The sequence below is a fragment of the Sprattus sprattus genome (assembly GCF_963457725.1).
Source record: "Sprattus sprattus genome assembly, chromosome: 4".
Classification (NCBI taxonomy): domain Eukaryota; kingdom Metazoa; phylum Chordata; class Actinopteri; order Clupeiformes; family Clupeidae; genus Sprattus; species Sprattus sprattus.
In genome coordinates this window covers 18405863-18418417 of record NC_137923.1, presented here as the reverse complement: position 1 = coordinate 18418417, position 12555 = coordinate 18405863, and the positions used below count along the sequence as shown (strand labels likewise).

Genomic DNA, 12555 nt, shown 5'->3' with positions numbered 1-12555 from the left:
GGGTGTGGGCGCGGCGGCCGTGTGGCTAAGTGCAGGGTGTCGCGTCCTGCGAAGGAGCGTGGAACATTTTTAGGCACCACAAAAAAAAACCTCCTTCTGTTCTCCCCCGACCCCCCCCCCCCCCCCCCCCCCCCCCCTCATGATTACAGAGCCGGAAGGCCTCGGAAAACTTCACCCTCCGACAGTTCATTGTGTCACAGCTCGGGCTGCTTCACGAGAGAGGCCTCCTATGGGCCTCCACATTGGACCTTGTTGCAAAGGGGATGTTTCCCCCTGCTGTGGTAATCGGAGGTTAATGCCGTATTAAAGCCTGCAGCCCATTATGCAGTTGAGATGGAGTCGATGAAGAAGGCAGAAAGGGAAGGAGCGTGGACTGTGGTGGTCTCTAACAGGGAGAGGAGAGACCGCACTCACTCCAGAGGGAGGAAGTCTTTGGGAAACCCAGCTAAAAATATGCAAGTTATTGCGCACGGGAATTGTAGTGTAAACAAAATAATTACCCCCTTGGGATGCTGTTGGGTTTAAATATACAGTAGGTGTTTCGGCATGCCATGGCTGTGAAGTTTAGATCTGTGTGTGTGTGTGTGAGTGAGGGAGAGAAAAGGAGAGAGAGAAATATTTTCCTGCGATTTCCAGTGGTGGTTTGGTTTGTTGGAAAGTATATTTTTAACCAAAAAAAACACTCTCTAACATTTCTGGAGTTATCTAAGAATGCCCTCTTCCATCAGTAGCATCTTGGCCAATGGTGTCATGCAATCTGCAGAGCAATCAGACTTTTGAGCAATGAATCACTGCCCATTGGGTAAGTGTGTGTGTGTGTGTGTGTGTGTATGTGTGTGTGTGCGTGCGTGTGTGTGTGTGTGTGTGTGTGTGTGTGTGAGAGAGAGAGTCTGTGAGTGTGTATGTGTGAATGCATTTTTTCAGTCAGTGTGTGTGTGTGTGTGTGTGTGTGTGTGTGTGAGAGCGAGAGAGAGAGTGTGTGCGTATGTTTGTGTGAATGCATTTTTTCTGTCAGTGTGTGTGTGTGTGTGTGTGTGTGTGTGTGTGTGTGTGTGTGTGTGTGTGTGTGTGTGTGTGTGTGTGTGTGTGTGTGTGTGTGTGTGTGTGTTGAGGCCGAGAGTGGGCCTGTGAAACGACAGGGTCTCGGGTCTCGGGGCAGTAGAGATGCTGCCCTTTTTATTAGTTCTGCCAGCTGCTGACCGACGACACCAGCAACCTCACTCAACTCTGCCTGCAACACATGGCCACTGTGAGAGAGAGAGAGAGAGAGAGAGAGAGAGAGAGAGAGAGAGGAGAGAGAGAGAGAGGGAGAGAGAGAGGGAGAGAGAGAGAAAGAGAGAGAGAGAGAGAGAGGATAGGGATGAGGAGAGAGAGAGATGGAGAGGCAAGGAGGGAATGAGGGAGAGACAGAGAGACAAAGGGATAGAAGAAGAGAGGGGGAAAGAGCAGGGGGGAGAGAGAGAGAGAGAGATGAAGAAAGAGGGGACGGTAATATCCAGAAGACAGACAGAAAAGGAGCGAGAGGGGAAGAATTTTAACACTCCTTTATTGAACCACTAGCTGACACTTTCACATCAATACACTACCCCTATAGAGAGAGAGAGAGAGAGAGAGAGAGCAACAGAGAGAGAGAGAGAGAGAGAGAGAGAGAGAGAGAGAGAGAGAGAAGGACAGAATGATTATGTGCTGTGGAGGAAGAGGTCAGAGAGGACTGCTGGAACAAAGACACTGCAGGGAGTGATGTGAGATCACAGGCAGGTGAGCCAGACAGAAGGTGCTGCTTCCCTAGCAGCTGGTGGCAGCTTTAATGGTGTCATACCTGGCATCTGGATACACTGTGCTCCATCACTCACTCTTAAGTTCACCCAGATCTATCTATCTCTCTCTCTTTATTTACAGTATATATATGTGTGTAACCAAACCTATGCAATTGCCGCCAGTCAATCCCTTAAGACCACCATCTGCCCTTGATGCCATAAGAAAACATTGTCCCCCAATGGGCTACTTCAATTATAAAATATAGCAGGTACTTCAGTTTGCAAGGAAACCATAATCAGACTACTGACCACATCACAAGGGTCAATTCAAGACCAAACATGAATATGTTTTATTCATAAACATTTATACATAATTGGAACCCCAAAACCTCTTGAGGTTCTCTCTGTGACAATGGGGGGTACAATCAACGAGATCCAAAAGGAGTGCAGCATTTGGTAATTAGTTCAACTGTGACCAGGCTCTGGGGTGCCTAATAGCAACACATACATTGGGGTTGCTTTGAAAACCAACAGTCCAGGTTGAGAAGCTGTCAACTTTTGACCGCCTGGCCAAACTCTATGAATGATTAAATCCAGAAAATTGACATTCTCAGAGTAAATTCTGCCTTACATGTGCATATGTATGCATGTGTGTGTTTCCTGCATCACCGGGTAACCTTCAGCGTAGCATGTAGCGCTAGCAGCTCTCACTCCTGAGACACTAGCACAGACTTACGTATATCATTCTGACACAATCAGATTAATAGTTTTCACCTGTCTATTTTTACACCCGGACACGTGCCAATTGTACCCTCACACACACTAATGTGAAACAAGGTCTTAGTCACGTCCAGTTCCTCTGAAGTCGCTATTGCAAACGCTGAGATTTTCAAGGATTTAATTATAAAATGATATCAGTGGAATCTGCTGGAAGCACCCTGCATGAAAGCACATCTGCTGGCCAGCGTATTATACATTAGTGCTGATGACATTAGACAAGGGAGACCTTTTAGAGCCACAGATAGCAATCTTATTAGATGGGCATGGTGGATTGATTTCTGTGTGTAATATCTGACTGATCTCTGATGATGTCAGCTGTGACTGGGATTTTCCTCCATTTTGTGTCAGACCCTGCTGGTTTTTCAGCTCTCCATGCAACTTGTGCAGGATCAGTGCACACTAGTGCCATCACCCATAGGGAAAGAGAAGAACAGGAAAAAGACAGAGAGAAAAAGACAGAGAGAGACACAGATAGAAAGAGAGAGTGGAAGGGGGGCAGAAGGAACAATAGGGAGAGAGAGAGAGAGAGAGTGAGGGGGCAGATGAATTGTCCCTTCTGTCTATTGGTTTGTTTGATATGGCCGAGTTTTCCCTAACGATGTCTAAATGCCTCTTAAGAGTCTGAGCGTCTCCTCTGGCATGGTGCTTGTCTGATAAGCGCTCCCTGATTGATGGAGACCCATTCTGACAAATAAACACTTATAGAGCCTAAGAGCCTCCATTTCTCAAAGTCAGTCACCCGCCTGTCCCTCTCCTCCTGCCTGTGAAGTCCAGTGCCCTTCCCTTACAGGCCTCTTGCTCCTCTCAAGCACTGCTGTTGACATGTCACCCTGAATCAACCTGAAAATGGGGTTTTCAGAGAAAACTCATATTTGTATTCCTCAAATAATTGCCAAATGACTGTACTATAAATACACTATAAACCACCATACAGATAGCTTAATATATGGTGTACCATATGCACTTTATCCACCAGTCAAGTAATGATTGATCAGTTGTAGGCTACTTTGGTGTTTTGTCTTGCTGTACTGTAAGCGTTGTGGATGGACAGGACCAGAGGGGAGCAGAGGTCCTTGGGGCCATCTGATTGGTTGAGTGGGTTTGATCAGTTGTATTGATAAGTGTATACTAGTCTGTTAGTATTGATATACCATGTGTGCAGCAGGCAAGCAAAACAAAAGTACTGAAAAGGAAATGGGTAATTTGTTCATTTAATTGACCAAATGAAAACACCAACAGAGTAAAACACAATAAAAGACCAACAAGTTAGAATTAGGAGTAGACTTGACCAAATCCATAAAGCAACCTAAGACAGAACTAAAATGCACTGAAAAGAGCACATCACCAAATTAAAATACAGGGAATGGCAATGTGTAAAAGTACATTTTAAGGCTATTCCATAATTTAGGACCAATTATAGCAAAGCTATTCTAATTGTTATTACTATTATTTAATAGTAAGCTCGATCACCATTAGAAAATTAGACCAAGGTAAAATCAGTAAGTCAATCGGAGGATCTTAGGGTCCTCAAAGAGGCATAAGGGGTCAGGAGCTAGACCATTCACAGCCTAGAAACAAACAATCAAATTTAAAAATCTTACTAAATGTGGGTATAGTAGTTTGGTGGTATTAAGTGGTACAGTACAGTATGTGTGCATAAAGCAGTCTGTTGTGTGTGTGTGTGTGTGTGTGTGTGTGTGTGTGTGTGTGTGTGTGTGTGTGTGTGTGTTGAGTGATGAAGTTGTGGACAGACATGTATGCTGGCGGTGGCCATGAACTTCCACAGCGCTGGGAGCTGGAGGGCCTGGCTGTCCCCAATTTGACTTATAGCCAAGGCTTTTTCAAGCACACACACGCAAACACACACAGAGATTGCTCTGGGACTATGACTGTAGTAGAGGCTGCTAGAAGTGTGAGTGAGGGTTCTTTGGCTGTGTGTCTGTGTTTTTAGGAAACTACCTCGTGGTGAAGAAAATCTCTTCCTTTTGAATATCCCCAATTTAATTTCAGTACATTAGTGTCTACAAATGGTTACAAAATGTCACCAGAGAGAGAGAGAGCGAGTGATTGTGAAAGAAAAAGGAAACGAGAAAGAAAAAGAACAAGAGAGAGAAAGAGAGAGAGAGCAGTGAGTGGAACAGTGAAATAATGGAGCCATCTGCTGCAGAGGCAGTCAGGCTGAACCGAAGTCAGAGCAAATCGACAACGTCAGCAAAATAAGAAAAAAAAGAATAACGCTCACCCCCCACCCCACCCACCAGTCTGTGAGGCCATCTCCCTACCCCACCCCTCATTCCACAACACGCCTGATTCAATCACTCACCACTTGTCAAAGTGGACAAATACAATTAAGGGGAATTGGATCCACTTCCACGGCTCTCTCCTCTTTTCCTCTCAGTTCCTCTTCTTTCTCTCCTCCTCTCCATTCATCCACCCCTCTCTCTCCTCCTCCCTTTATCCTTCTCTCTCTCTCCTCCTCCCTTTATCCTTCTCTCTCTCTCCTCCTCCCTTTATCCTTCTCTCTCCTCCTCCCTTTATCCTTCTCTCTCTCTCCTCCTCCCTTTATCCTTCTCTCTCTCTCCTCCTCCCTTTATCCTTCTCTCTCTCTCCTCCTCCCTTTATCCTTCTCTCTCCTCCTCCCTTTATCCTTCTATCTCTCTCCTCCTCCCTTTATCCTTCTCTCTCTCTCCTCCTCCCTTTATCCTTCTATCTCTCTCCTCCTCCCTTTATCCTTCTCTCTCCTCCTCCCTTTATCCTTCTCTCTCTCTCCTCCTCCCTTTATCCTTCTCTCTCCTCCTCCCTTTATCCTTCTATCTCTCTCCTCCTCCCTTTATCCTTCTCTCTCTCTCTCCTCCTCCCTTTATCCTTCTATCTCTCTCCTACACAGAGCCACAAATGAACAGACGGGCTAACCTGTTATAGGGCTATTAATGTAATTAGGAATGAGCATTGGTTAGAGAGAGAAGGGAGAGAGATAGAAAGAGATATCTGCTTAGCCACCTGTGCAGAAAGACAGAAAAGACTACAAAGAGAGAACGAGAGAAACAATGTCATTTTCATTACTGCATTGTATAGGAGGTGTATCTTGAATTTGGCTTACAGTCCCATATTGTTGTCTATTGATAGAGACAAACTGGAAGACAAGAAAAGATAAAACTGCCTTTTTCATGCAGCCTTTTCTTCCCTTTCTTTTATGTAGCTAAAGCTTTCTTACATAAGTCATTTCAAAATGGTTCCAGCATACACCCTGTAAACTACTCACTCACTCACACTTGCTGGCTTGACTTCAGCACATTTGTCGCCTGCAGTAAACAAGCCACAATCTAGTGTGCAAATGGATTTGCTTATCTGTCTCTTGCAATATTTTTGCTGCAAGGAAAAACTACCCTGGGAGCCTCATCCCTCTCTTCTCTTTTTTGTTGTTGCCTTCTACGTCTTCCTCTTCCTCTCCCACGCTGATGACTATGAGCTCAGGTGCTATGCACACGAAGTCTAGGGCCTCCGAATCGGATTTACTTTTCACACCAATCGAATCTTTTAATTTCGTAAATACGGAGGCTGGCAACGAGAGATTTGCGTAAACACGGAGGCAGCAGATTGTGGTGAACCGACTGTAGTACATACCTCACGCCTGTGGGTGGCGCTTTAGCGCTTTATTTACACAACTGCAAAAACGTGAAAAACCTAGAAGAAGGGACTTCACAGCACGAGGATAAACACATTACACAAGACATTCAAGCTCCAATTAACAACATTACATTATGATAGTTAATATCAGTGGTCAGACTAAAGGATATGCGAAAATGAATTCTTTTTTCTATTGATAATAAAGAGTTTGGAACAGTGACATGACATGTCTGTCATCCCATTTCCCATGATGCATTGCTCCGAGCATTTTACATACATTTATGAATAAAAAAGCAAATTAAATCGCTGGCCAATTTATATTTGTGGTCATGAAAGTTATGTTACGTCTGAATAAGAAGAATTAGATCAAGATAGGGGGCTAATCAAAAATCAGAAGACTGGGTTAATGTTAGTGAATTCGAGGCCCACCACGAGTGAGATTTTGAGGGAGAACAAGTTATATATATAGTGGTTGGAGATGGCGAAAAGATCACGTGGGGCAGTGACGTCATCAGGTTGCGTGAAACCGTGCAGACGAACACCAGCCCCCGTACCGATTCAAATCTACTCACTTTCTACCCCGGACTGCGATCGTAGCCGAAACAAGGTGCGGATAGAGAGTGTTTGTATGTATGATAGGGCTATCGGTATTATGAACAGATCGGATGCAAACAAACTAGACTTCGTGTGCACGACGCCTCAGAGAGGACGCTGGTTCCAGCTGTGGCACATTCACTCTGCGAGTGAGCCGTCTAGACGTCTGGAGAGGAGAGGGGCAGCAGGCAGACAAGCAGACAAGCAGGCAGGCAGGCAGGCAGGCAGGCAGCAGGCTGGCAGGCAGGCAGGCAAGCAGGCAGGAAGACTGTCTGACAGACAGACAGGCAGGCAGGCAGGCAGGCAGGCAGGAAGACAGACAGGCTGCCATTTACACCAAAGCTTGGCAGAGGCTATGCGCTAGACGGAGACAGGAGAAGCAGTAAGAGTGGTGAGATGGAGGACAGAATGGAGAGAGAGAGGGAGGGAGATCAAAAAAAGAATAAAAGAGAAAAATGAGAAAGGGTAATTGGGTTGGTTTATATGTGACCTTCAACAGCACTCAACCCAGTCCATCCAACTCGTCTCTCATCTATTAGTTTTTTGTTTACAGTCCCCTTCACACAAGTGTGTGTGTGTGTATGTGTGTGTGCATGTAAGTATGTGTGTGTGTGTGTGTGTGTGTGTGTGCGTGCACGTGCGTGCACGTGTGTGTGTGTTTGTGATCGAGTAAGGTCACATTAGGAATACTAATATGCTAGTTGAGTCAGTTTACATATTTTCCCATTTATGTATAGGATTTGTTTTTTAGTTTCTGTAGAAACTGATCATTTGTGGATCATTATATATTATGGGCCATTAAAATGTGTTAAGAAGGTAAAGGGTTAGTGCAGGTTGAAGTAATAAAGTGTGTTGTCTGCAAGCTGAGCACAGGAGGGCAGGAGGATGACGCACACGGCTCTTGTAGACATTGACAAGGAGTAAGATGGCTGCTGTGTGTGAACTACTAGCTGAGATTGTGTGCTGACTGTTCAGAGAGCCTGCAGGCCAGCGTGTGTGTTGTTGTGCAGAGGGAGGCCGTCTCTGCAGGAGGATATGACAGTGACCTACAGGACACAGCGTCTCTTACTATACAAACAGAGCGACTTATCTTACTGGAAATCACATGTGGGACAGTTCCCACGTGTGATTGTGTGTGTAATGCACTGGGGTGTTTGTGTGTTTGCATGCATGTATGTGTGTGAGTCTGCATGTGTGTATTTGGTGTGTATGTGTCTTTTTGTCTGTTTGTGGTGCATGTGTGTGTGTGTGTTTGTGTGTGTGAATGTGTACGTATGTGTTTGTGCATCCGAGCAGACACTGAGAGCAGTGTGTTTTTGATCCCACCTAACAATCACAGGCACGCCGCTAACAAGCTGTTGGCTGTTGTTTGCTTTGTTCGGCGTGTCAAGCGGAAAGTGCCGTGATAGAAGGTTCTAGAGAAGGGCCCATTTACAGACTGCCAGCATGCTGGGAGAGCCCAGGGGGACTCCGGCCCAGACTGAAGCAGATCAGGCAGTTATAGAGCTACCGCAGACAGTCCCTTTGTGGTTTGGGAAAAATGAAATATACATGCTTAACATGGTCCTAAATGTATGTTGGGATATGTGAAGGTGTGTGTATGTGTGTGATTGTCATATTTTGGATTATGTATGAATGGATTGTCTAATTCTGGATGACTGGATGGATTATGTATAACTGAAGTGTTATATGTTTACATATTATATATGTTTTATTCCTTTATTCTAATGACAAGTATGTGTGGGTGTGTGGTTGTCATATTTTGGATTATGTATGACTGAAGTCTTGCAGAATTAAAGGTCTGTTTTGTGGACAACCCCAAAAAGAATGACCTTCCATGAATGTACAGTACAGGTGAGACACATCTGTGTATGTGTACACGCATTCAAGACATTCCTGAGGTCATTAAGATGTGGCTGAATATTTTTTTGCTGAACATAGAACATTATGTTTAAGGTATCAATCATACACACACACACACACACACACACACACACACACACACACACACACGCACATACACACACACACACACACACACACACACACACACACACACACACACACAAACACACATACAGTACACACACACAGGCACACACACACAAACCTACACACAGAGTGATGCCTCCAGTGCAGCACTAAGAGCTGAGAGCATCTCTCTCTGCAGACCTGGGTTCAGTGTTTGTGTTGTGCTAATGATCAGGGTTGCTCACTGAATGCCTGCCCTTTGCTGTGGCCTGTCAGCAATTGCCAACTGTCCTGGGAACTGGCAATTAGGAGCGCTTAGATGTTTACCGAGAGGTAATATTTCACACAGAGACTATGATTAGGGACTTAATTGTTTTGAGATTCCTACAGCAAGTGGTGTTGGCAGGTCTTTTTAAAGCTCTATTGTGTTGGTTGGTTTATTTTGATGCAAGGAAAACATGCTGAACTGCAGATGAGAAGATTCACAACAGGCTGGAAGGCGCAGTAGAGCATACTGGAGTAAAAAACACATATACCCACACAGAGACACTCGTACATACACACACGCACCCACACACACACACACACACACACACACACACACACACACACACACACACACACACACACACACACACACACACACACACACATACACACTCATACACACTCATACACACTCAGACACCACACACACACACACACACACACACACACACACACACACACACACACACACACACACACACACACACACACATACACTTTTCTGTGGTTCAATTTCTCACACATAAGTCCTCTGGGGGTTTGAATTGCCCACCTGCTCAATGCTGTTTCCACTCTGCTCCACTTTAGCTCTGCACCGCCTGGTCTTGTCTGCAGTAATGAGCGCAGGGATGGCAGCTCCTCACACAGTCTCTTAGATAACTTTCTGTCTCACAAGGTAGGGCAGGGAAGGCTTATGATATTACCACGTTATATAACGTGTTCAACACTGATTGTCTGTGTTCCCTGAGAGAGTTTGTGTATGTGTGTGTGGCGAGGTACAATTTCTCATGTATGTCCTTGTGCGTATGTGTATATGGATGTGTGTGTGTGTGTGTGTGTGTGTGTGTGTGTGTGTGTGTGTGTGTGTGTGTGTGTGTGTGTGAATGTCTCTGTGTGTGTGAATGTCTCTCTCTCTGTGTGTGTGTGTGTGAATGTCTGTGTTTGGATGTATGCATGTTTGTGTGTCTGTGTATGTGTGTCTTTGTATGTGTCTGTGTGCATGTGTGTGTGCGCACCTGTGTCTATATAAATGTATCTGTGTGTATGGGCGAGTCTGTGTGTGTGTGTGTTTTCATGAGTATATGCTGCTTAGGTGCCCCATTGAGCCCGTGGCTTGGCACCACCGCTTCGGCCCATCTATGTCTGCCTACCTGCCTGCCTGCCAGCAAGCCCCTTTAAAGCCAACAGAGACACGTGTCGGTAGATGAAACACACCAACACACTATGCCAGAGGAGAGGAGGGGAGGTGAAATTAATTCTGGGCCGGCGCGGTGCGTTTTATGGCTTTGAGACGACACGGACGAAGAGCAAGGGATTAGACAGAGCATAATTGTGTTGGCACATCGTGGGGTCTGTAAGAAGACACAGGATTGTTTTCTTTCGTGGTGGGGTTGTTTTGAAAAGACCCTGCCTTATCCGTCAACTACACAAACCAACCTGTTCTTTAACACCATGCTGAATCAGGGCTGGATTGGGGGGGGGGGGGGGGGGGGGGGTGGGGGGGATGTAGGCCTGGAAGAAATGCAGCTTTTCCATAAAAACACAATGTAAGTGATACACAAAGACATTACTCCAGGGTAAGCAGTACAGTATTTTATCATCCTCATAAAATGTAGGTAGTCTCTGGCGCTGTAGGAACGTGTGAAAGTGAGGCAGATGATGGCACAGTGCTGCAGCTCTCTCTTTCGCCTCTGAGGGGATTAGGGGAAGAAAGGAGAGATGAATCTATTCTTTTTATTTCCCTCTTTTACTCCACTCAGACTCAAATAAAACCCCATCTCAACTTCGAGAGAGAGGGCAACATTAGGCATACAAATGCTTCGTTTTTTAAGTTTCACTAAAGTTTTTAGAGGAAGAGTCCTCCATGGGGTTAAAAAGTTGGTAAGTGCTGCACGCTTCACAGAACCAGCTAATTAGTTCCACTTTGACATGAAGAATGCACTGTGTATTCATTGCAGTTCGAAGCTGATTGCAACTGTAGTGAGAGGAAGCTTTGGAAGAGAGCAGAGCAGAATGCTGTTGTATAACCTGAAATTGTTTTGTCATAGAGGCTATTTTAGAAAGGTCAAAGGTCACACTATTTGATTGACATGTTGCTTCTGAGCTGAGTAGGGGTACACAGGCTGGGATCACACTGGGACGACTCTGGTCCCTGTGATCCCCACCTTACATTTAGTCACTTGACTGCTATCCAAAGAAATGTACCGAACCCATGAATATAGTGTTGTCAAACATATACAATACTCGCCCAGTTGAGTAGAGTATATACTGTTACGGACTCTCTGGTTGGCATCTATGTTCTCAAGCAAGCCTAACGTGTGTTTTAGGGCAACACAAAAAAACAACAATATAGCGTACGGATCTGTGGTTTACCTTTACCTGTTCAGTTTTGACATAACATTAAAAGGAACTCTATTTGTGTGTGTTCTCAGGCCACGTGCTGGAACTGATTAACCGCTCGGAGGCCTCTCTGGCTCAGACGCTCGGGCCGCAGTACCATCCCAACTCCCGCGTGCTGCAGGATCTGTTTAGCGAGCTGCGGCGCTACTACCGCGGCGCCAATGTCAACCTGGAGGAGGCGCTCAACGAGTTCTGGCTGCGGCTGTTTGAGCGTCTGTTCAAGGCGGGGAACCCCAAGTACGCGCTCGCCGACGACTACCTGGAGTGTGTCACTAAGCAGTCAGAGACGCTGCGGCCCTTCGGCGACACGCCTCGCGACTCCCAGCAGAAGGTGACACGCGCCTTTGTGGCCCTGCGCACCTTCATCCAGGGCTTGGTGACCGGAGGAGAGGTCGCCCGCAAAGTGTCCCAGGTAAGAGGTGGGGGCTTCGTCTAGGTGTTAACTGACCTTAAGTCAGGTCTTTTAACTGTCTTTTAGTCTTTTTTTCTCTTTCCATTGTACATCTGTTCTTTTCTTTCTATCTTTTTCTGACTTTGCCATTCTCTCTCTTTCAGTGATTTTCTTTATATCCATTCCTTCCTCTCTCTTCGTGTGTGTCCGGTGTGTGGTATTGCCCATATTTCTCTGTGTGTGGGTGTGTGTGTGTGGTATGGCCCATATTTCCAAATTACTTCACGACTTCTGTTTACCACATCCTCCTCCTGCAGCCCACCTGTTTCTCTCTTTCTATTCATCATTTTGTCTTGTTTACGCTTGTTTGCTATTTTCTCTCTCTCTCTCCCCATTCGTCTACCTTTGTTGTTGTTCATCTGTCACATTCTCCTACACTGATTCTTTACTTTGTATTTTTCCCTTCTCTGAGGCTGCAGCATCTTTCTTTCCTTCGCAAAAGCTATCTCCAGCTTTCTTTCCCTTTATTCCATAGTTGCAGATGCTTTAGGACTGTTTCTTAAGCAATCCTCTCAGCAACCATTGGATTCATCATTTGTAACTGTGACACTATTACACCCACAAGCCTCCCGTCATTAGTGTACACACACACACACGCGCACACACACACACACACACACACACACACACACACACACACACACACACACACACACACACACACACACACGAGAAAGATCCTCAGTGCAAACATGGGTGGGTCCACCC

General features: G+C 45.6%; 1 protein-coding gene across 2 annotated transcripts in view; it reads left to right on the top strand.

Annotated features, from left to right (window-relative positions):
• The window catches only part of gpc1b (glypican 1b), a 77062-nt gene that overhangs the window by 43237 nt on the left and 21270 nt on the right, over nt 1–12555 (top strand). For both annotated transcript variants that reach the window (XM_080836132.1, XM_080836133.1), the window contains exon 4: nt 11429–11808. In XM_080836132.1, the coding sequence (XP_080692258.1) occupies nt 11429–11808 (380 nt within the window). The remainder of the gene's footprint in view (nt 1–11428; nt 11809–12555) is intronic.